Here is a 26,038-nt window from a genome sequence, read left to right as displayed (position 1 = left end):
GCGTATGACACGACGAAGGTTTCCTTTCTGGACGGGGACACATACTCACTCTACTATGCTCCATCGTCATCCTGCTGCCTTCTCCGGACTCCGGAGAATTCGCCCTCTTCTGAGCTAACATTAGTACTGCACAATCAACCGGCGACAATTCTTTTACAGGCTTAAAGTCGTGCATTTGATCGCTCTCCGTCGTTGTCCTGCGTCTTGATTAAGACTTTGTTGAATTCGGCGCCATTTCGTCAGTAATGCAGCCAGGCTCCTTTGCGTTGAATCTACAGTGCTGCTGCAAGGCAGCTGCTTGGATTTTCAATCCGCATATCTCCATTAGCGGAGAACCAATGTACCTAGCATCAGGAACAAACAAGGTTGCCATTCAAGCTTCTCCAGTCAACAAGCCAGGGTGTCAGGTTAGAAGGACACCTTCTTTTATATCAGGCTTATGTAAAGGCTGTAAAACTGAAACTCATCGACATGCTTCGGCCTGTCTCTGTCGCTGATTTTGTACTGCAGAATTGGGAAATCAACGTCCAGCTACACGCGCGAGGGCCAGTGAACGCAGATCCTTGTCTTCCCAGAGAGGCTTTACCACAACAGTCTGGTTACTTACCGATAAACGGAACCAGTACATCGAAATTGTTCTTTGCTTACTATGAAGCAACAGAACCTCTAATGCCTGTTGCTGACACTCCGTGGTTGTTGTGGTTGAACGGGGGCCCTGGTTGCTCGAGCCTTATTGGCTGCTTTTATGAGATTGGCCCATGGCACATTCTTGAAGATCTCTCACTTCAGCGCAATGATGGTGCATGGAATCGCAGGCATGACCTCATCTACTCATTTAGAACACTAATAACTATCCATCATGATTGACCACAATGTAATGGATTGTCATGGATGCACTCTGATTGTTATGACAATAGGGTTCGCTTTTTGGGAGTTGGAGGATGCACTTACATATATTGTCATGAGAATGAAATTGGACGTTGCAGTGCCTTAGGTCCTTAATATATGCCTGCAGTACATTGCATTCTTGTAACCAAGAGAGTACATCGACTACAATTGCTACACCTTAGAGTGCACACAAACCATTACAATAGGATGGCATTATAAGCAATGCTAATAAACACACTAGAGTTACCTCAACATCTTACATTGTCTTGTACCTTTAGGTTTTGATCTTCCAAAACACACGAGCAATCTACACCACAATTTGAGTGTGAGCAATATTGCTCATTTGGCCTAAGACAAGCATTCACTTCCTAGAGTGCACGTTGACCCCCCATTAGAGTAGCATGCCATTATAAGCAATGCTAATGAACACAAGAGAGTATCTTCCACGTGTGAGACGCAGGCATGTATCTTTAGACCTTTGTTTTGATATTCCTAAGAGGTAAGCAATGCACACCACAATTTGGGTGTGAGAGGGAGTAATATTTTGGGCCCAAGGCAAATGTCTAGTCACTCGTCTCTAGCCTAGGCAACTTCACTGGACCACTCCTCGTGGGGCAACAGCTAGCTGTAGACGTGGCATCAACTCACAAATTCATGACACTTTTATTTGTGCTTGTGGCTACATATTACCAAATATTTTCATGATGTTTCTAATCCAGGACACTGTGAATATCACTTCCCCCTTTGCATCTTTTGGAAGGGAATATAATGACAAAAGTTTAAACTAAGGCATCCTCTTAAGAATTGAAGAGATCTCCTGAGAAGCCAACCCAACAACAAGGAGTGCTCCCAAAGGTGAAGAAAGTTCTAGAAAGTCCATGGGACTCTCTTAGGAATACCACCTTGCACGGACTCCGCCCTCTCTAGGTAGATCCTTCAAGGCTGTACGGATCAAATCAAAGGAGCGCTCATAAAAGACGTGTCATCCATGGTCAGAAGAAATCGGTCAAGATTGGCTAGTAGGCTAGGAGTGGTGCGTACCTACTGACTATCCAATCCATCCACCTCGATAAAGCCTATCACAACATTCCAAGAGGCTACCTAGTACCTTAGCCCCAAGGTAAGTCGAGCAATCCATCCTCTTTCCAGAAGACCTCTCCAAACATTGGTACCAATTGGAAAAAGAAAGGCCTCATAAGTCTACTTTCTATGCCTTGGAGCCCTCTGCATTTTTCTTACCAATATCTCATTTTTTTGTCTCCTCCAAAAATCAAGGCTCAACCTTAGGCAAGCTTGCAAGATCATGAAATCAGAATGCAACCAACCTATGCTCACACCTCTTTTGGTCAATATATGTTGAAGATTCTGATGCACAAACCCCAAATGTCTAGCCTGACCAACAAAGTCCATCCTGCAACAATGGTCCCATGATTGCTCAAACCAGACAATAGTCTCAAGCCAAGCGCAATACACATTCCTCCAGTCTTTCCATAGCCCCATGATTGCTCAGACTAGACAATAGCCTCGAGCCAAGCACAATACACATTCCTCCACTCTTTCCATGGGCACCAATCCAAGACTCCTAGTAGGTGAATGATCTTCTCGGTAGTATCTTCTCGATGTCACTAGCTTGAGAGCAAGAGAGTTTATGTAATAACAAAATGCCAGTACATTCGGAAAGATACGGTTACATCTCTTGCAAAACTATCAATATCATGGGGCCCTACATTTCATTGAATTGAAGACTTATCCACATTCCAAGATGCTAGGTATATGCTCATGGGGAACTCTAGGGTTTGTTGAACATGTTCGTGTTTGGCATAGTCAAAGATGAGGAAAAGGGGGGACAAAGTGTCATGTAGAGATACTTGGCTGCTAGTTTAGAGGTTGACATTCCCTTCCCCTTCCCCTTACTAGCCATGGGCATAGTATGGGGGTGATGTTTGCCCTTGGATCGTGTATTGTACCTCTGTCAGTAAACCATTAGCTTTGCAATATTGGGAAACCTGAGCAAGTGGCCAACTCAATCATATCCTTGGGGAGGCAACATTGTTTTGTGGCATGCAGAAAAACAATGAAGGAACTTTGCTTGAATTTGATTGTCACTAAGTTATGCACATGAGATGCAAAGGTGAGATTAAGTTAAATGTGTGTCGTGGTGATAGTTAATTCTAGCCAGGGGAATGATGGCAGAAGTTGTTGTGGATAGGTGCCAATGGAGCACCTAGGACAAAGCTTGGTCAAAAACATTAAATTTCCCCTTGTAAATAAGTTTTGGTGTCATGGGGGTTGAGTTTTAAACAATTTAATGTCCCACGCTAAGATTTGTGGAAAGTTTCAACACTTCTAAGTCCAAAGAGGTTAGGAATTTAAAACTAAGATTGGGCATCATTTAATGTTATTTTAAATGAGTGCAGGGCCAAGGTCTACTAGGTAGCTTGTTTTTGCACGTAGAGGCCCCAATGAAAATGGAAATTTGCCTAATGTCAAGTTTCCAAATGCCATGTTACGTTAGTTTTGGGATGCATGCAAGTGTAATTGTGCAAATTTTCTCCCATTTTGGGCTATTATCGGGTAGGTCTAAGGGTGAAGAACTCGATTGTGAGTAGGAAGACAACTGCTAAAGCCTCAAGATAGTAGGGCAATCTAATCTGGAGGAAATTCTAGGGTGAAGAACTCGATTGTGAGTAGAAAGACAATTGCTAAAGACTCAAGATAGTAGGGCAATTTGATCCAGAGCAAATTCTAGGGTTGTAAAATAGCTAGAAACCTTAAAAATGAGGTCATTAAAAATTGTTGGTGCAGAAATTAGGGTTTTAGATAGCAACAAAACCCTAAAAACCAGCATATGACTTGATTTTCTCTCTCTAAAAGAGAAAAGGATTGCTATACAAAACTTTATTGGCATCATATTGAAGGCTTTTCTCTCCTCTACTACCATTCTCCCTCAGCTCAACAAATCTCAAGATATTCAGCATTGTATTTTTGAAGTCAGACTAATTACTGTTGTGATTAGGATTTATCGGCTATCGCGAGAAGTGTCCCATTGAATCTCAGCCATTCTCAGTTTTTCTTGGTTGTTTGAAGGTGGGCAACAATCTTTATGTTGTCAAAGCCCTAATTTACACTAGAAGTTAGGGTTTTTGAGCCACCTCAAAGTGTATCCCCATTAAATAGAAAAGCCCAAAGATTAGAGCATCTAATGGAATTGAAGCAATTACAACATATCTAATATAGATTGCACATCCACATTGAAATTGATTTGCATGCAAGTGTTTTAGTTTCAATTTGTACCCAAATTAAGGGGCAAATTGGATCCTAATGTTGCTAGTCATTGATGACAACCCAAAGTATTGGAATTTGTAGAGAGATATTAGTGTTTATCTCAGTGTACTACAAATTCACAACAAAACTAAGCTTTGGGGCATTGTCACATATGGAAGCTCATAGCTAGCATTATTGCTTGGCACATAGGGACAACTAGATGTAGCCACCCTATTGACTTTTTGGATATATCTAGTGTAGAGAGTCTCCAGGAATTGGATAAATTTGTACATACTCTCTAAGGAGGATAGGAGAGCATATAGGGCAATTTGGAGACTATGAGGAGGAGAGGCTTTTCTCAAGATCCGGGATTTTAGCACTTTCTTTCGTTTCCAAACATACATCCTACTATTATAGGCTTCTTGATTGGCTATTCATTCAAGCTTTGTAACATACTTTTTCCTTGTTATATATTTTCTGAGATGAAAGCTCATTTCATGATTGCTTTGTAATTTGCATTTTGCCTTGGGATACTTTAGCTTGAGGAGTCTTAATAAGAATTTTCTCCTTTTTTAAAAAAGAAAGTCTGGTTCAGGCACTCATGAGTAATTAGCCATTGATTAATTAGCCCTTAAGTAAAGTTACTCAAATTTTGATTTTAAAGTAGCGGGTCACTAGTTTGGGGAGTTGATTTTGGCTGTTAGGGAATCGGGATAGAAATTGCAAGTTTCGGCCAAGTTGATAATGAAAAAGGAACGAAACCCCAACTTCCTAATCCTCACCCTGCATTAATGACTAGTTACAAGACCATTCGCTACCAGCTACCACCCACAGCAGGCGTCTTCACGAGAAGGGTTGCACAATGCTAACGAGCAGTGGCTTTACTGCTACATTAGTGAGACGCATCTTGCATCATGCAAAGCGGCTACTTCCTACTGAGGCCTGGCTCAAGATTTAAGGTAGGGCTCGTCAGGATATTGGAATTTGGGGCATGAGACTTCACCATGACGTTCTCGAACGGAACCTAACAACCTCAATCATCTCGCTGCGCCTCTGTACACCTCCTCTGTCCGCCCAATTGGTGGGCTCAAGAAAAGTGCAATTGGGCAGCACACACCTATCCGCCACCTACACATTGAGCAGTTGACACTTTTTGTGCTGATAACAGTCCATCCACCATCTATCCGTAAGTCTCCCTTGAAGTAAGATTCTAGACAAAGAGTCTCGTTGGCAATGGATTGAAATTATATCTTTAGAAACTTTTGCTTACTTATTAAGGTCGGAGGTTCGGAAATGTTGCGATAGGATACTCGTATCGGACGGACAGGGATGAACATGATTGGAAGAGTACATTTTTTATTTTGCTTCCTTGAGGATAAATGCAAATAGATGGAGGACATCTTGACTATTCAATTAAGAGAAGCCGTCCAAGTAGGATTGATGATGGTGATGATGATGATAAAGGTATGGTGATGATGAGGAGGGTGACAAGATTAATTAGAATAAGATTAAGAATAGCACTAGAACACAATATGTTATAGATAAGGGTTGGACTGGGCGTGGCAATTCATAGGTAGCGGGTAGTGACAGTAGGTCTCATCTTTCATACATGCGAAGAGACGCTCGTATGTGTCTGCCATCTTGGTGGCAATGAATATATGGGAGATGTAGGCACGGCAAGCCTCTCCTTTCTGGAGGAGGGCAAGCTTGCTGTCAGAGATGATGGCGCAGAGGGCGTGGGTGAGGGAGGTGACATTAGGGGAGAAGGTGTAGCTGAGGTTAACGGGGCTGATGATCAGACCAGGTGATGTTGAAGAAGTGGGTGGCGAGGAGGGGCTTGGCGCAATGCATGGCCTCGATGAGGAGGGTGTGGTCGAGGCCCGCATTACCAACTTCAAAGGAGACAATTCTTTGCCCACGAAGTGGGAAAAAGGGATCAACAAGCTTGAAATGTACTTTACTATTTACCAAAGGAGCAATGAAGCCAAAATTTGTTGTGCAACCCTTCACCTTAAAGGTTATGCCCACATCTTGGTGGATGTATATGTAAAAGATTGGGGAAGAGTTTGGCTGTCACCAAGTGGTGATGCTTTTTGCATTTGCTTTCCTTATTTACTTATAAATATTTATTTTTATTTTCTTTAGTTGTTGTTACTTTTTACCCTTAGAGTTCTCTTGGATTAAGACATGATCTTTGCGTAGCCAAAAGAGGCAACCATTGGGACAAATTGGACTAATGGTTTGTTTGAGCCTTGGGACCAGATTGAATGGGGCACTGAAGAATAGAATGCCAATGGTTTGGGACTGTGTGCTTAGCCACTGGAGATGAAGCAGGACAATGAGCTTGGCCAAGACAGAAGATGCATATGTGAGAATGCCTACAGAATAAAAGTCGCCGTAACTGAGCCACATTACACTTTTTGACGTGGTTGCAATAAGTTGCTTAGAACAACTTAAGGAATGTAGGGGTCACCATCCCTAAAATTTAAAGAGTTACTATTTTTGGATCCTAGAATCTATTCGCATCATTATCTTCGTTTTTGCATGAGGATTAATTCTTTGATTTGTGCCAAGGTCAAATTTTGCATCGATCATGGAGAATTTTAGACCGAAAGGTTTAAATGGGAAAATTGGTACGTCGTGTATGCCATGTGTCACAATTTGGGCACAAATTCCCAAAAGAGGGAGAGCATCAAAAAAGAAAAACATTGAATGCACGAGGGGTAGATCTGAGCATGAAATTATTTTGGGTTGAGGGCAGATTGCTCCAAGTACATCAGCTATGGAGAGTACTTCTTCGTCTCAAACTCATGTATAGATGTAGCGATTGCTCCCTCTGGTCAACTCTCTCTCTATTCTCAGAGGAAATGCTTTACATGATGGGCTGATTCAATCGAATGTATAGTTCTATGTTTTCTTTGCTCTTCTGTCGAGGCAAGAGTCTCACTATCCAAGTTCAAGAGCAGTTGATTGCTTCTCCAATGCATGAACTAAAGAAAGTGATGACCGCGCCACACATGAACAGTGTTTTCAACTTTGATTTAGTGTTGTTTGTGGAACTGTTTTACTGCTGGAATGATGCCAGGGTCAAAGGGTTTGTAGTCAAACTGGTGTGGAACAGATTTGGAATGGAATAAGCAGAGAATAGGTCAAGAAACAGGTGAAAAACAGTAAATAAAGAGTTATGCAGATTGCAATTCTACACTTGAATTATTGAGTTATGGTCACAGAAAGTGTTTTCCTACTTGGGATGTTGTTCTGGATATGATGTATTGTCCTTATGCAGCTGAAATTTACTCAGAAAAGATGAAAGCCAACTGTTCACAAGCTTTGTACTTTGGAACTTTTCTTTTTGGGTAACTTTCCAACTTTTAATTGATAAAGAAATACCGAATGGGGTGCCGGACTTCGGGGCCAATTTGGTGTTGAGCGAGGGAGTGAGGTCTCTGTTTGTGTGTGGATGTGAAAAGACCAGGTATTAATTGAGGGACTACCGCTTTATGTGAGTCATAGACCGGTTCCATTGGCACATGGGATGAAATTCAAGTAAGTAATTTTTGATGTATTTGTCTCTCTGATGGCGAAGGAAAAGTTGCAAAGGAAATTGTATGACTTAAAGGAAAGGAGAATGTTCGTGAGGGATTATTCCAATATGTTCTTAAATCCGTCCATGTATGTAGAATGCATTAGGGATATAGCCAAGCTGAATAAATACATTTATGGCTTGATTTACATATCTCTTTAGAGGTGGGTGCAATGCAGTCTACGAATATTCATGAAGAAATTTAGCTTATTGAATGGTACAAACAAAAGTATTGTAGGGACATGTCATCATTTTGGCCTAAAGCTATTGGAAATTCAATTATAAATTAGTCATTTAGATGGGATAGCAAATCGACTAGCAAAGGAACCATTTAGATAAGAGTGTAGGCTCCAATGTTATTATAACAAGGTCCACAATAAACCATTACGACACCCCCCATGTAGGTGCTTGTCCTACCCTCTCTTCCTGCATTTAAAAAGCTAGAGGGCATGTTCCAAAGTTCTTACAGCAAGGTCCACAATAAACCATTATGGCACCTCCCATGTAGATGCTTGTCCTACCCTTTCTTCCCGCATTCAAAAAGCTAGATGGTATAAACTATTCTCTATGGTAATGCAAAGTCAAGTGCATCCCTTATACAGTCTATGCTCATGCATGCAAGACATATCAACACCACACTAGAACTCTAACCAGATTTGTCTCTCTTTACCAAGTCCAAACATTCAGCTATCACATGATCCAAGCAATCAAGGATGAGCTTGCATACCTTGGTAATATCATGGCTTTGGAAGACTTTATTGTGATACTTCTATCACATCTCCCATCACCAAATTATTATGTATTCTGCACCAATCTTCTCACCCCTCATACGAGGGATATTATAAGCTATGAGAAGCTAGTCTTAATGGTGCTAAAGCAGAATATATGAGTGCCTCCAAATCTATAGATGTTTACCCTAAGTCTACTCTAATGATAGGGTGTGGGTGGAGGGCTTACTCCTAGTCATATGTGATATCATAATCAATGGTCTCTCTATGCGATCCTAGCCATCATAATGATCTCTTTCTTGACCAATTTGGTCAATGAGTAGGTTCAATCATCTATAGTATAGGCTACAACCCCGAACTTCAGCTCCATATAGAAGGGTAGGTGTAACTAAAGTGTCAAACAAGAATAGCTAGGTGTGAGGCTCCTAAAATTGTACATGGTCACATTGTCTCTCTAAGGCCCCTAGTGTTGCATAGCCTCACGCTAGCTGGGTGGCCTCAACTACCCCTCTCAACGAAAAACTTGGGCCAAAGAAAGTGACTCCTAAGTATTACTCTATCACAAGGATGTGAAATTTTATTTCTTTTGCTTAGCATTTGGTTAAAAGTTAATCAAATGTGCTAACGTGACTTGCACATGTGAGGTGTGTTGAGAAATAGACAAATGATGTATGCTCCAAGAGGAGCTGTCCTGAATCCCATATGCACAATGAGGAGAGTGGAACAACTCAAAGCCTATAAAGCATTGTACTTGACTATGAAATGAACACAATATCATGATGCTTTGTACTTTCAGTTAAGTGTCTGTCATTGTCAATTCTACACAAGATTGTGTTTATGAGTCCAAGCTAATCTATCTTGGAACCTAATTCACTTGTGTAATAGTTTATCTCTACTTGTCCATGTCATTATGAACTTGGTCTTCATCTTTGATCCACCATAGCTTGGTTCATGTCCTAGATCCGCATCATTTAACATGGTATCAGAGCCCAGTTGGGCATGGCACAGCTCATACTCTGAATCTCTAGTCTCCCTTCACCTCTGGTAATCTCTAACCAGCCCACATCCAGCTCATACCTTCAGTTTCAACTTCAAATCTCAGTTGGACCTTGTGGCAGCCATAGCCAGACTGCACCTACCCACCTTGGAGCACTTGGATCTCTCTCTACGGGCCATATCTTCAAGTGAATCCTTCTAGAAGTATGTTCCCTTGCTCCAGGCGCTTCAGCCTATCACATCGGACAGCAACATTAGCATCCACAGCAGGCAGCATTGCGCGATTTCTAGAAACGGCGTAGTCTGAAACTGCGTGACGGTTCGTACAGCTGCACGCACAACACGCAGCGCAATCGACGCAGCAACCATAGGGCTTTTGTAGCCCATGACATAAGCTTCATGGCCATGTAAAAATTTCTGAGAATGATCAAGTATGTAATGCACACAGACCAAAAAACTAGGCTGCTACAGAAACCCTAATCCAGTAGTCTGGAAGTGTCCAAGGAAGCTCAGAAGCCACCCACGAAGTTCCTAAGAGGAAGCAGATCAAGTACCGACTAGTATCCATTAACACTCAACTAGTGTCAATTTGACAATGATTCTCTTGTGTCTCTTGACACATTAAAATACAATTTTTTGCTGGTTAACTGAAGATTAGCAACATGGCAGAGCTTGAGCAAATAGCAAAGTTCAATGGAGAAGGCTTCCATGCCTGGAAGGAAAAGACCATGTATCACCTAATGCGGAAAGACTTGTGGGACCTGTTTGAAGATGATGCAGATAACAAGAAGGAAGATGATGAAGACGGGTTCGTTGAAGAAGAACAGTTCAAATCCAAAGAATGGAAGAAGATGAATAATAAGGCACTAGGCATCATTGCCTGGGGACTAAGTGATGACGTGTTACATCATATATCTAGCATTAGAAATGCTAGAACTGCCTGGGAGGAACTTGATAAAATGTTTGGTACTCAAGCAAAGAATTCAAAGGTAAAACTTCTCATGCAGTTTTATAAAGTGGATATCAAAGACAGTGCTTCTATGACCATACACATTAATAAGTTTAAGAGTTTAAAAACTCAACTTGCATCTCTTAAAAAGAATATTGAGGAAGATGAAGCAACAGCCGTACTGCTTGCAAGTGTAAACAAGGATCCATATGAAAATCTTGTGTCCACTTTGAGTAATGTTCCAAGCCTCACACTTAAAGATATTGAGCACTCACTACTCGATGAAGAAGGCAAAGTAAAAACCAAGAATGCAAAAGACAATGTCTCATCATCTAGGGACAATCTTTTGTACACCAAAGGAGCTGCTGGACCTAAAGGAAGAGGTCGAGGATTCATCAACAACAATAACAAGGATCGGATTACATGTCACTATTGTGGTAAGACTGGCCATGTAGCCAGTGAATGTTTCCACAAGAAGAGAGCCCAACAATTGCAAAGTGATCATCACCAGAACCAATACATGGAGGAAAAAGAAGAAGAAGAATATGCTTCCACTACCATCAACAACTCTGACAGATTGTTTTGAAGAACTTTCATTGTATCTCTCATATGTTAGTGAATTTGATTTGTACAACCCTTGCCAAGATGTAAAGTCTCAAGCTTTAACTTGACTAGGCTGCCTATGAGCTAGTCTTCCGGGCCATGTTATCATGAAGGGGGGGCAAAAGCCAGCAAGTGTAGGGACTCATCGTTTGAGGGGGGGTGTTGAGAAATAGACAAATGATGTATGCTCCAAGAGGAGCTATCCTGAATCCCATATGCACAGTGAGGAGAGTGGAACAACTCAAAGCCTATAAAGCATTGTACTTGACTATGAAATGAACACAATATCATGATGCTTTGTACTTTCAGTTAAGTGTCTGTCATTGTCAATTCTACACAAGATTGTGTTTATGAGTCCAAGCTAATCTATCTTGGAACCTAATTCACTTGTGTAATAGTTTATCTCTACTTGTCCATGTCATTATGAACTTGGTCTTCATCTTTGATCCACCATAGCTTGGTTCATGTCCTAGATCCGCATCATTTAACAAGGTGCAATATAATTATTTCACAATGTGGGACTGGGGACCTCGAGATATCAGTTGGTGCCAAATGCAAAAGTTGTAATAAGTTATGCTTGATGACAAGTACTAGGTGGTACCTAGTGTTAGATTTGGGCCTAGACTAATTTATTAGTCACTAATGTCATGTGACATTAGAGACTAGGCATTAATTAATTAATTAATGCCAATCTAGGGGTCAATAATTGCTCAAGGACACTTGGGAGACAAATTGGCCTAGCCAATTTAAATATTGGTTGGTGGAATGATTTTTCTTGGCACCAAAATGATTATTAAATTATTTTTTTAAATTAATATTCTAAAAATTAATTTAATAAGCTAAATAATACTAGAAAATGGAATCGTAAGATTATCATTTGGCACAACTTGCCCATGCAAGTGGAAAATACACCTTTGAGATTGGATGGAGAGAGAGAGAGAGAGAGAGAGAGAGAGAGAGAGAGAGAGAGAGAGTCATTCTAGTCTCATGCAATCTGAGAGAGACAGAGAGAGAAGGTTTCCATAGCTACTAGAAGAATTGACATGCCATTTTTAGCCAACAAGAGACCCTCTTGGAGCTAATGGCATGCCTTAAAGAGACTACAATAGTAGGTGACAATAGTTTAAGGGTTGTTTAGCCCAACAACATCATATTCGATGTGTTCCATCAGTGGAGACAACTTTCATGCCTATTTAGACAATGCAATAATTGATTTCTTCCATTTTCTCATGATGGAAGTTTGAGTTTTTTCTCTTGAGCATTCTTTCTTATTTTATAGCTTGAGTTATCAAAGGAAGAGATTTCAGTCAATCTTTCTATTGTAGACCCTAATTTACAACAAAAACTAAGATATGACAACCACCTTGGGATGTGTGCTTAGAATTGAGGGCTTCGGACATGAATTCCAATAGCTAAAATTGAGGAATTTCAAGGAGATTTGAGAGGCCAAATAGCCATTATCAAATTTGGGGCTGAATTTTTCTTTCAAGGAATAGGGTGAAGGCCAATCCCCAAGCAAACCAAGGGGCAAAATGATTTGAAGGCTTACTTGTCAATTTTGATAGTAAGAGGCGCTTGGATCAATGGAGGATATCAGAGAATCTGAGTTGTACTCCATTCATTTGCAATAGAAGATAAAGAAATACCACAATGGATGTCAATTTTGAGAACAACATGTTGTCAATTGTCCAAGATTAAAGTGGTAAAGTGTGTATTTCATGTATGTGAATTTTATGCTTGATGTAATTGTTGATTAATCAGGTTATATACCACTCTTTTTGAGAACGAAGGCTAACCTCAAGGTTCCATGGTCGGGATACCATCAAATCTCTTGAATTACTGGGCCCAAGGCACATGATTGAAGGCCATAAGTTTTGCTCAAGTGTTGAATTGTATTCAATTGAGAATTTACAGCAAGTATGTCATCTTACAATGAGATGGGATCAAATGGTGATGATGCATTTCATTTTGAAAATGCACATAATGAAGGGGAAAATGTAATGCCTAATCTTGGAATAGGCTTTCGACATGGACAACAAGGAGATAATGTGGTTGTTGACCAAGAAGTGGGTCCTTCAAGGTCACAAAATGCTTTAAATGGCTAGCAAGGAGATGAAGAATATAGTGACCAGCAAGGAGATTAATATCATTTGTGAATTCTCTCAAGAAGGATAGCAAGCACAAGAAGAAGAAGTCATTTTCAAAGGCTTTTGGACAGCAAGAAACTTCCAAAGAACAATCCACCATAGCTTAAAGAGGCACCCAATGTCACAACTCTATAGAAACAGAATTTGTATCCTTTTTCATTAATTTGTCTATATAATAATTTATTAAATTTGTTTCCTTTGCACTAATTAGATATAAAGAAAAGTGCATTGGAGCTGGCCCCACTGATGAGTGGTCACAGGTTATGGTGGACCCACGCGGTGGGTTAGAGAAAAGATAGTTCACACTTCCACCTATACGGCCCGATTGGGTGCCTGTGACCAGAACTCACGCATATGAGGGTTAGACTCGCACACAGAAAGGATTGATGCCTTGAAGTGTGGGCTAGATCCGCCAGAACAGACAGTTACAATCAACAAGATGGCATGATCATGAAATGCTCGTACAATGTGCATGTGTGGGTTGAAAGCTTGAAATGCACATTTCTTTGTATAGGAAAGTCACATGAAGATTCTGATACCGATTTTGCGATGTACACGGAAAAAGCTTTCATATGACACCCATATTGGGAGGTCCCTAAATTTTAGGAGCCTCGAATTAGCCTAAAAATGCTAGTCCTAAAAAATAGGGATGTCATTCTAAAAATAGTAAATTCCGTACTCTAACTGTGCTTACTAAATTTGGTTGTTTCTATTCTTGACAGTATTCAGCCCAAAAAGGAAGGCCATACAGAAGAGACAAGTGTCAAGACACTTGTCACACAAGTTTCCAAGAGTCCCACCACTTGTCACATCTCATGACATGTGGCTGGACACTTGTCTTGTGCTACTCCACTTTCCCCTTTTGTACTAGCTCTTCCCTCTCCTATAAATAAGAGCTCGTTTTTCTTCATTCAACATCATTTTTCTTTGCTGTAAACTCATGTACAGCACCCACAGATAGCCAGAAACTAGCCCCATCCATCCCCATCATCATCTCCCACTTCTCCATTATCAAATTCCTCCATATTCCCTCTTCTATCACTACTATTTTACAGGACAGCAAGCTTGTAAATTCATTACAGCACCTCCTTCTCAAGCTCTTTCTTCCATTTTAGCAACAAAAAGCAAGCCCTATCCATGTATTGCTGATCAACGATGAAGAAAGGCTGATTTCCCCTCTTTCTTCTCTCATACTGTAAAGAAATCAGTTCTTATCATTGCATAATAGATAATGCATGTGTGTTTGTACATCTTTGCACGATCTTGTGAGAGTGAGAATTACTTCTCCTCACTCTCAGCTTGATTGTAACTGAGCTCTTCCCTAAGGGACTTGGGTTGAGCAAAAATACATTCCTTCGCGCGGGGGGGGGGGGGATTGCCCATCTTCAACCCTCAATCTTGTCTCCATTACTTTTACATTTTCATGGCTGTAATTTTGTGAGTAATTTTCATTTTCAGCTTTAAGTGTTCATTCTCTTTTATATTAAATCTCGAAAACAAGCGAATATCATAATTGTTAAGCATACTACGTTGTTCAGGGCGTTTACACCCAAGGTTGGGGATGAGCAAAGATTGGATACCCAAATCCAAGTCCATCTTGGTAGTGCTAACCCAATGGGTTTTGGATAGCCAGGCATGCACACAATAATAGGGCAACAATGATTCTTTGATGGTGGCACTATTAACATCCTAATGGCCCTGCTTTTGATTCAGCTTGTGCCTCAACATCTTTTGATTTAGGGTCCTCTTAATGGCGTCCGTACCGGCGGGCTCGTTGACCGTTCCTTTCATAGAAAATGTAAATAGGTTCTAGTGGTGTTTCAATGCTAGATTGTCACTCCCAACAAAAATTAACCAATTCTTCTGCCAGCACAGACGGCTCTAACGTACTACAAATGCTAGGCCATATATAGATTAGCTGCTCTAGGACTCATGGTATTAATCCTGGGCATTGTTAACCCTCAGACGAACAAGGTGGAAAATTCAAAAATTCTAAAGCAGAAGACAAGGGCAAGGAAAAAGTGAAACGGAAGATGAAAGCACACTAACAAAAATATGGAAGCACAAGAAGTGCATAAAAGTCCTAAATCAAGGAGAAAGATGCATTAAAAAAAGTGCAAGTCAATACTTTTGTAAAAGAGCACAAGACGCATCATGATTTATTTTAAGAGTGCTATGCAAATTGTAAAGGTAGATGGGTGGTAGGAAGGAAGCTAGGAAGATAGGAGGAAAATGGGAAAAAGAGCCTAGGCCATGGCCGCCCATGTAAAAAAGGGGATAAGGGGATGGCCACCCAAAAGGGATTTAGGGTTTTGTATATAAAGTTGAAAAGTGAATGAGAAGCTCATTCTTGTATGTGGCCAAAAGTTCTTCTTATTCTTCTTCTTCTTATTCTTCTTCTTCTTCTTCTTCTTCTTGTTTGCTTGAGCTTGTTCTTGAGAGAGGGAGTGTGAGTGTGAGGGAGTGAGAATGTGAGGGTGAGGGACCGCGGTGGAGAAGCTCTCCATCTTCTCCTCTCTTCTTCTCTTCTCTTCTCTTCTCTTCTCTTCTCTTCTCTTCTCTTCTCTTCTCTTCTCTTGCTCGCGGCAATGGAGCTTGGAGCGTGGAGCTTGAGGATTGAGCTTGCTTGAAGCTTGCGCTTGGATCGTGGAGCTACCAGAGTGCTTAGGAGAGGAGGCAACTCGATCAGGCATGGAGGTAAGCTCACTACACTCATAGAGAGAGTGTGTGTGCGTCAGCTATGTGAGAGATAGCCATTAGTACTTGACTCAAAACGCTTGAAAGAATAAGTGGTCTGTGGGTCTTGGCAGTTAAGCTTGAGCTCACCTCTACATTTTGGTTTAGTTGCCGACCAACGGATTCAAGCCTTGAGTGCTTGCGCACTCCGAATCGAGTATTGAAGTAAGGTTTTCTCCAAACCAGTTCGAGGTAGATAGATAGGGAGCGAGGGAGGTTGAAGAGGTATTCGATCTCCTTAGCAAGTAGGTTTTTGGTTTTTTGGATTTGAAAAAGCAGGTTAAAGTAGTGTAGCTGTTTTCTTTGTGATTTGGATACATTAGAGTAGGAAAAAAAAAAAAGGAAAACATGCATTAGGACTTCTGCTGTCATAATAGGGCAAGAGGGTTTGATTTGTTTGTCGATTTGTATTTTGGATTTTATTTCCTATTCCAGGTATACACAATCCTTCATTAGGGTCTATTCTTACATTATGGAAGTTTGTGCGACCCCTCATAACCAAAATCATTAGAATCGAGTTGATTTCTATCATCCTTGGAAACTCATCCGCAGGAATCAGACACTGTTATTAGAGTCTGATTCCCAGAATTGGACTCGAACGGTCCAATTCCTAGAATCGAATGGTCAAATTTTCGAACTCGGACCAACCCATCTTATCTGATTTTGAAAATCTGACATCTCCTAATCAGACACAAAAATTGGACCATCCAGAATCGGACACTTCAAATCAGACACATGTCAAATCGGATGTCCAACTTCCAGAATCCGACACACAAAAATTGAACCAACCCATAATCAGACCACCCGAATCGGATCAACTCATAATCAAACCACCAAAATCGGACAGACCACCAAAATTGGACCACTTGGACTCGGATCGTCCGATTGATCGATCAGACCAACCCAAAATAGGACGTCTGATTCTGATAATCGGACTCCTGAGAATCAGACCTCTGAGAATCAAACAGTAAATTGTCAAAAGCGGACAAGTAAACAGAATGCAAATTTGACACATCTAATCCCTAAAACCGACCCAGAGACTGTATAAAGCTAAAAGCACATCATAGATCTATCACTAGGCTGAAATCTAGAGCAAGAAGTTCAAAACTTGGATACGAACGGTCCGTCAAATCGTGCATGGTATTTAGCGTAACGGCCCTACGGGCCGCAAGGGACTGCCCCCCCTCGGACCCCCGTAGAGGAGGCAAAGTAGGCTAGAGAGAAAACGCGCGCTGTGACAGGTCCTCCAAATTAGATCCTAGTGTAGTAATGCCTCTACACAAGCATAGATTCTCACTTGCGAAACATCAACCAAAAGCCCACACCCGAACAAAGACAAACAGATACCCTAGAACCTCAATGGACCAATCTAGTCAACAAGGGCAAAAAGGACACCCCACAAAAACATATATATGTTGCATTCAGGCTACATCTAGTCAAAGCGGAACGGAACAACATCAAGCTGCAACTGCGAGGATGATTAGACATGACAGTCTTGATGATAGATGCACCTTGAACGGCACTACACAGATGACCCAAGACATTACTAGAGAATCCACATCTAGTTGTGCAGTTGGGGACTCAAGGGCATGTATCAAAAGGATTGAATTTATAAGTCAAGACTGGAAAGATGAAGACATAGTACCGCTTGCTTATCTTAGGATCAAACTCACCGCAAAAAAGAGAGTATAGTGTCAATGCTCTCATCGATGAAGGAGCAGATTTCAATATCTTGACCTATGAAGCATGGACAGAACTAGGCCAGCCAGAGCTCACACCAATTAATGCAACTCTTAGTCCTTATGGGGGACACCCACAAGCACTTATAGGGAAATGCAAAATCCTTGTAACTATTGAAATTGAAAGCTTGCCTATCTTATTCCATGTTTCTCTAAATATTGCTAATTGTGGAAAGGAAACCCTCCTAGGAAGAAGACCCTTCAAAAGGGTGACGAAGTGTGAGGCTAATTATGCAGCACAAAGGATAAACTTAACACTATCGTGTGTGAGAATAATCACAACCTTTAGTAAGGGCGACCTCATCAAACCTCGGAGAAAGACAAGGAGCATTCTGACATACTAGGCAAGCCTAGTAACGAGAACAAGGACTTGTTGAAAGAGTTGATACAAGCGCATGTTGAATAGAGAGAACCAGTGAGCGAGGCCATGCTTGAAACAAGAAGGTCAGGAGACAATGCCAAGGATAGGCTTTGAACTTACAAATATCGTAGAAGGCCACAAAAGAAGCCCAAGCCTTATAGACGAAGGTATCAATGGAGAGCCAACACAACACCATGATGGATATCCAAAGCGTTGCTACGTGCTCAAGGTATTTATGCAGGTAACCAATGGATTTGGGTATCAAAACCCCCTGCTAAGCCACCTCTATCAACTAAAGGCCAGATCATATCAGAAGCCAAGAAGTAGAGGAGGAAAACTAAACAAAAATCAAGTCTCTAGTCAACAAGATTGGAGTAACTGAGCCCCACACGATTGAAATCAAGAAACCAAACAGGACTATTTGGAAGGTAGATCCTCAGCTTAGCATGGTTAACAAGCAGATATCATATATAAATGTTGAGTGTGCACAAAGACCACTAGTGCCCAAGGAGCCTTTGACTTTCCAAGAGGATAATGAGCACCACAGGTGCAATGTTGCTCATGATAAGGCTGATTGCTCAACAAAGAAAAATGGCAGAATCGTCTAACAGCAACGAGAAAATATTTCAACCAGTGCCAAGTCCACCTAGGAGTCCCAAATCTCATACATCCTCTTTCCCTAAACGGACACAAGAAGCACAACAACAGTTGTTAAGTGTAGTCGCTCAATCCCAATCTCTATCTCCATTTGAGCTTCTAAATGTCCAAGATGCAGGACATGACATTACCCTTAGTTCTCAACCTAAGGATATGCCAGTATAATCCACCTTGACTAGCTCGACCTGCAAAAATGAATGCACACAGGGCAACAAAAGACACCACCACTTCTGCTCTACTTAAGGGTCTGACACCGCAGTCTACCAATAGTGGCTAGTCCACTGAACTAGCCGCTACTACTTCCAATTAGGAATCACAGCAGTCACAGCCCCTTGTGGAACGTGTCCTTACCAATTCACTTGTGGAAGAGGTATCACAACCAACATGCTTGACACCTCCAGCACTTCCAAAGCACCTAAAGCCTAGGATTGAGTAGAAATATCTTGAAGATTTGGCCAAGGAGATGGTGCATCTGACCAATGAACCAGAGATGAAGTGCATGATGAAGCTTGATCACAAGCTGACATCCCTCATACATGCATACATCCATGTGGCCATCGGAAGGCCAACACCAGAGCACACAAAGCTCATAGCCGAACCCCTGACTTGGAATAAGCAACAACATGTTTGCTCCCGCTATGTAGCTATTGCTTGAGGAAGTTATAAAGGACATTCCAAAAGGCACGGCTAGAGAATTGTGCTTGTTGATACCCTCACTCTATACTGCTCAATGTGTGACAAACAAGAAAAAGCTCTAAGCAATCAAACGAAAAGGGAAAGGACAAGGTACCTTTGTGCAGAAATGGTACTCCAACCAAAGTTTGGTAGCCCAAATTGGCCACCAACTAATGACACTCGCTAAGCAAAGGAAAACCCTTTGGACATCAATACATGATCCCACGTACATTCCCCAACCTCATTACAAGTGTTGGCAGCGGTCCATGAGGTCCAGCTTTTTGCCATTGTCCAAAAACCTCCCTTATACGATAAACTACTTCTAGAAGAAGATCTACTTGTGGCTAGTAGGCTAGGAGTAGGAAGCATGGTATTTGATGTTAGTGCATATGTCTTTTGCCTCACTCAAGACCCTGCAATCCTAGATCTCTATGCTTCCCATCAATACAACCTTAACTTCTTCAGTTGGTTCCGTCCAAGCCTACATGCCAAGAACCCTAAATTGTCTCTTGGTTCTACACTAGAGTCGCATGAACCTCTTGAGCAAGAGAAAAACAGATCTAAACACAACACCTGCTCTGATAAGAAGCAATGGATGCATGTTCCAATGGGTAAGGACAAGAGTCTGGAGCAATTGCCAATGCAATCGGATGAGGGGCTAAATGGAGGGGAATCAGCTGAAGAGCTAGACTCTCCAAAAAGAGAGGCAGTTGTATCCTCACAACCTAGTGAGGCTGTTTAGCAGGCCGTAGCTATGTCCCATGAGGACACACTAGAGAAAGAGAATACTAAGGCCCAACCAAGCACATCAACGGTTGACCTAGTTTAGGGTCTTGAGTAAAGGATACACCTCAATTGCCCAAGGAAAAGAGGAGAAAACAACAAAAAGTGGTTGTAGACACCAAGAAGATTAGACCAAGAGTGTTGAAGAGCTGAGGAATAAAGCATCAAGTCCACCCACCAAGAAACCCATTGCCATCTCTCCTAACAATGATGAAAACTTAGACACATTTGTGTGTTCTGATAAATCAAAGCAACCATTACCATCAACGGTTGCTTGCAACCCTCAATCCACCGACAGAGAAGTTACATCGACCAATCAAGAGTGGATACAACACTGTCACAATAGGTTGAAGAAACTATACTAGTCACATCTGAGGAGAACCATGACACAATAGCAACAAAGCCTCACGAAAAACATGAAAATCCCAAGAACATAAGAAATCCTAGCATTGACCAATCTTGCTCATCTAGGCCTGAGCCCCCATCTATGCTAAAGCCTAGGGAAACTCCCAGAACCTTGCATGAGATAGCAACCAAGCAAGCCTTCATAGAACATAGAAGTGTCACAGAGTGCTTGACCAAGTTGGAGGCTAAAATCAAATTATTCACATGTGCTTACGTCCTTGCGGACATGGGCACATTTTCTAGGGAGCAGCTTGAGGAATATTTGTTATATCCGCTATCTTGGGAAGAGCAAGAATATCTTAGCGAGCATTATGACAAGCTCCTATATGAACACATGCAACTCATATCTAATGAGGGAGCCGACGAACTACGCTTAACTGTGACATTCAATGAAGTGCTTTTCCAACCAAATCTCTTTGAGATAGAGCAACTAAAGCAGCAATCAAAGGGTCAAAGTCAATTTGAAAAACGCTGGTTTGAAAACCGCGCTACAATGGCCAAACTTGGAGCCCAAATTATGACAGTCTTAGAGGAGTGACTGGCCAAATGGCTATCTCAAAGAGACCCAATCTATGTGGTGCCAACTTCCTTTCGAAATTGATTGCCATTCAGGGTATGGACTTAGCCAAAACTAGCCAAGAAAACTCTTTGATCAATAAAATTCTCACTAAGGAGGAGCTACATGTTGCGAGTAGACTCAAATAGGGTACCATGCTACTCGATATTGCAAAATATTTGTTGTTATTGAGTAGGCTTCCACGATTCCTAGATGTGTGTGCCACACTCCAGTACAATCTTGAATTCTACAATTGGTTTTTATTCTCACAAAGTGACATGGATTCATAAACGTGTACATAAAGAAACAATGAGTTTTGTGACTATGTATAGATAATGTCAAAAAAGTAAAGCCAACACACACACAAACAATGATAATCAAGCACAGGTAATATGCATTGAAGTCAACACCATGCGATTCAGATAAGTGATGTCTCTTTGAGCTACACATGTCCATTATAATTGAAGCATATGACTTGCGTGTACTCTCACGATTTGCCAAGTGAATGCAGGACGACATGGGTTTCTGTACGAAAGCATTCAATGTCCAAGTCACCACAAGACCACCAACCCCATAAAGAACCATTATGGAGAAAGCGACAAAAATACCAAGAACAAAGAGCCATGATGAAATCCCTATGGGAAGAGAAAATCACCCTTGTAGAAAGCACACATTGCATTTGAGTATGGCCCAAAGCATTGTCATCACCTACTCTCTCTTTCTTGGCCATACTCTACATCCGGAGCAAGATTAAGGTGGAAAGCTCCCTTTCACGACAGAAGAGCAAGCAAAGTACGTCTTAATGGTGGAAACAAGGGGTTTCAACTAGTTACATTCAAGCTCACCCTAAACCTAAAAGATGCCATCATGGAGAAGCCAACCGTTAAACAACTCTTGGACCAATGCAGTCTACAAAAGCATGTAGAGAAGGTCGGGTAGGCTATCGATTACAACAAGTACGTAGAATTTCCGAGGAGCTTCGATGCCAAAAGAAAGTGTGGCATGGTGATGGTAAGAAGAGGAGAAAAAGCTCGTCAAGTAGAGGTGGAGTTTTTGAGCTCTGTGATGGTGGAGAAGGCCCTGGGTTTATTAGCCAGTAGCAAGATTGAGAAACGCCCAAGGAGGGACGTATATAATATGCTAGGGGTGAGCCGTCACCAATCCAAGAACAAGAGGGAGACAAAGTCCACAAGGAACAACAATACAACATGGAGAGAGTTACTAATAAAAAGGAGAATGACCAACCATCTCAACAGCAAGAGAGAAAGAGGACAATCCGTGAGCAGCAATGCTAAAAAATTGTCAAGTCAAGTGGAAAGGAAAGATTGCGCTCTCAAAATCCCAATAAGAATAACTCGATTCACCTCCAAAGAAAATAGAGAGCTGCAAAGGGTGGAGGAGGAATCAAAGAGATTAGAAAAAGAGTGCTAGAAAATGTCAGAAGAGGAGGAAGAACGACTAAGGCAAAAAGGGAGGAGGAGATTACTCTAATGAAGATGGAATCAAATATTTAGCCTACAAGTTGGCACATCACTGCAACATGGAGTCCATGCCATGACACCTAAGCCTAACACTAGCTTAGGAGTAGAGGAGTAATGTGCTCCCCTAATCTCAACTAGCTAAACCTCACAGGAACTCTCCTTGCTAGGGGCTTGGGGAGCCAAAATAGCAAATGCTCCCTTAGTGACACCCACAGCACCTCCCCTGTACACAAACTGGGTTCTCAAGTGTGGGACAACACCACAAGCTTCCCTGAGGTTCAACCCAATGCCTAGTTTTACTAGCACGGGCACCATGCAACACTGCACAATGAGGTAGATGCACCCCCAGGTAGTGCACTTCCTTTTTCTTTTTTTAGGTATACTCAACAATGGCGATCAACCATAACTAACATTGAAGGCCCCCACTACCCGATCAAATATAACATCGGCCTCTACAATCTAATCTCGACGTCAATGAGCTCAATTATGTTGCATCCCGTTGTCAAACGCACAATTAATGTCTCAAGAAGTTCGAGTGTACTTATCCTCAACATCGACAATTTTTTCCATCCCATTGAACCCTCGCTTCATCCACACATTGCTACAAGGAACCTGACACACAGTCTTCTAACTACGTACTATCTAAGTATGCATGTGCACTCACATAATATCTACACCACAATCTATACACAGTTTGGGTCCTCAACTGCAGGACAATACTCTCAGCTTGCTTAGAGTTCAACCTGTCTCCCAAACTCATCAAACTATGACTTGTGCATGATAAGAAGACTAGCACTATCCCCTATGGAGAGACCATGTGAGAGGTTTTCAATTGCAGGTATTGAAGACTCCAACGAAAGTATAGTCAACTCTTCATCAACACTCAACTCTGAACTCTTGTCCTTTATCATCATGCAAGACCACCAAAGAATCATCACGTGTAGAATCCCCAAAAACCAACGCATGTGCCAACCTATTGTGAGCACACAATTGTTCACAAGAAAAGATATGATAGATTAGTGATTGGTGGAACAAGGGACTCTTCCAAGCAATAGAGAATTTTTTGTTAAAAGGCACAATATTATCCCTAAATAGTGATGAAGGCACTATCTACAATTAATGCACTCCTAGGCATCCCCTTTTTTTTGTTGGATAGTGGGCACATATAGTTAAATAATCAAACTAGACTATTAATTGAAGGGTATTAATTAAAATACACATAATTTAATTGCCCATTTTAGCCCCCGCCCTCCCCCTTTTTTAATATATACAACATCTTATGTTTGAATCCACCAAACCTGACAAAAGAAAAACCCAAGTCCACATGGCATGCACTAGATGCAATCCAAACCGTTTTTTATTCTCTCTTTTTTAATCCTTTTTTCATTTCCTTTGCTATAATTTATTAAATAATTCATCTCTCTCTCTCTCCCTCCCCCCCCCCTCTCTCTCTCTCTCTCATACATATATGTGCATCACCTATGGAGCATTGATTCCATTAAATCCACCACCTACGGCATGTGCTTTTGTTGATTGACTCTCTTACGCACACCCAACAATTGAGACTCACTCCAGATCTTCTTCCTATGACCCCCTCTTTTACATATAAATCTCAAGTTACATATTTGAACACATGTGCACTCTTTGACATCCACATTGGCACACCCTAATTACATTAACTGTTAAATGTCACACACACTCATACACCTAAACTACAACATGCATCGCTTCACATCCTTTTGATTGCTATAAGCCCTCTATGGATTATGTTGGTGATAGACTTTGCTAAGCCACTAACATATAAACATAAAACCACTTATCCATATGATAAAACCACATATATACACATGCACTTTGTGAAATCCACATTGGCACATCCTACTTACATTTCTTAAATATACTAAAGCTATCACATTCCCATACACCTAGACCACCACATGCACCCCATCCCATAAAACATAAAACCGCTTAAATACTAAATCTATCACACACGCATACACCTTGGCTACCACATGCATGCCATCCCCCCATAAAACATAAAACCACTCATGTGTATATCACACATATACACATGCGTGTGTGCAAGCATGCATAGACACAAATGCACAATCAAAACTTGATTCCCAACATTGGCACAAGCATACGAATATGCAAATGTAACACTTTTTGATCTCATGTATTATTCAACCATTTGGCATACGTAAGAGAGAGATCACAAATATTTGTGCGTAAGTTGTTAAAGCGTAGTAAGAAAGTTGTGAGAAAAATAGGTTCAACAAGGTATGATATAGTATTAGAAGCTTAAAGGATGTGTTAGGACCCACTATGCACATTTATTCTCACACATGAATATGCACATGCACACATACACACACATATAGTGAGAAGTTTGAAGCTTTCTACAAAGCTTTGGGCTTACTCCCCTTTGTGGATTGATCTAATCCATCGGGCTTGCCACTTCCCTATATGCATGAGTGTTAGCTCTTGTTCACCACATCACTTCTAGGAGGAATTTGTTACCAAATTTTTGTAGTGATGTGTGTGAACACACTTAGAACCACCAGAGCACTTTTTTGTCTCCTTAGGAGGTTTTCCTCGTTTGGCCTTGTATATGTGCCTATTCATTTTCGGGCATACTTAGGCTTGTAAATATTCTCTATTGATAGCTCTTAATACACTTTGAGTTGTGTCGTCTCAAGCTGCTGCTTCTCCAAGTTGTATATGTGCATTCCTACAACCCTACATCTAACACGGATACCCCTCTCAATAAACTTTAGAGTTGTGGCATCTCAAGCTATTGCTTCTTCGAGTTGTGTATGTGCATTCCTACAACCCTACATCCAACACATATACCCCTCTTGACTTTCATGGAGTAGTACCACTGAAAGATGGGATTGAGATCAGATTGCATTTAGAATATTCAGATTAGGGTAGGGTATCTTGGCCTTTGAACAACACTAATCATTCACAAGCGTGGACTTCTAACAACGATAATCTATCCTTTGTAGGGATGGTATGCCAAACATGTATCTTGAGTTTAGTAATGGAGTACACTTGAGGATTGACCCTAGAGTGCCCTCCATTTGAAATGCAGCTCAAACGGAAGGATATGCAATGGGAATAGCTATTGAGTAAATGTAATTAGGCTAACTTGTCATGGTTGTGTGTCCAAACTTGGTGGCCAAGTGAGCACTGAAATGAAAGGAGCCACAAGAGGAATTTAAGGAAATCCCTAAGGTTGAGCTCCTTAGGACGGTGCATAGTGTGCATGAGTGAGATTCCCAGTATAGTAGCACCATGAGTCAATGTGTTACTCTCTTGAGGATAGATGAGAGGTGCATAAACCACACAAGCCTTGGTGATTCAAGAGGTCCATGGTTGTGGGTTGCAAAGTGCACAAGCATCATCCCCGTAACATTGCACCATAAGACAAAGTAGTGTACTCACTCAACCTAAGACCTAAACTAGGAGTTAAACCTATGTAAGG

At 41.3% G+C, this 26,038-nt stretch overlaps 1 protein-coding gene across 1 annotated transcript; it reads left to right on the top strand.

The window, feature by feature from the left end:
* Window positions 1-219: 219 nt before the first annotated feature.
* Window positions 220-867, top strand: LOC148020573 (serine carboxypeptidase-like 50). Its single transcript, XM_087699388.1, has 2 exons — window positions 220-407; window positions 511-867. Exons 1-2 carry the CDS (start codon window positions 246-248, stop codon window positions 865-867), a joined length of 519 nt encoding a protein of 172 aa, XP_087555514.1. The 5' UTR covers window positions 220-245.
* Window positions 868-26,038: the final 25,171 nt, after the last annotated feature.

The sequence above is a fragment of the Lygodium microphyllum genome, chromosome 18, assembly GCF_053477565.2.
Source record: "Lygodium microphyllum isolate KBCC chromosome 18, Lygodium_microphyllum_v1.1.10, whole genome shotgun sequence".
NCBI lineage: Eukaryota > Viridiplantae > Streptophyta > Polypodiopsida > Schizaeales > Lygodiaceae > Lygodium > Lygodium microphyllum.
The sequence above is the reverse complement of the archived record's forward strand: the minus strand, read 5'-3'. Positions and strand labels throughout refer to the sequence as shown.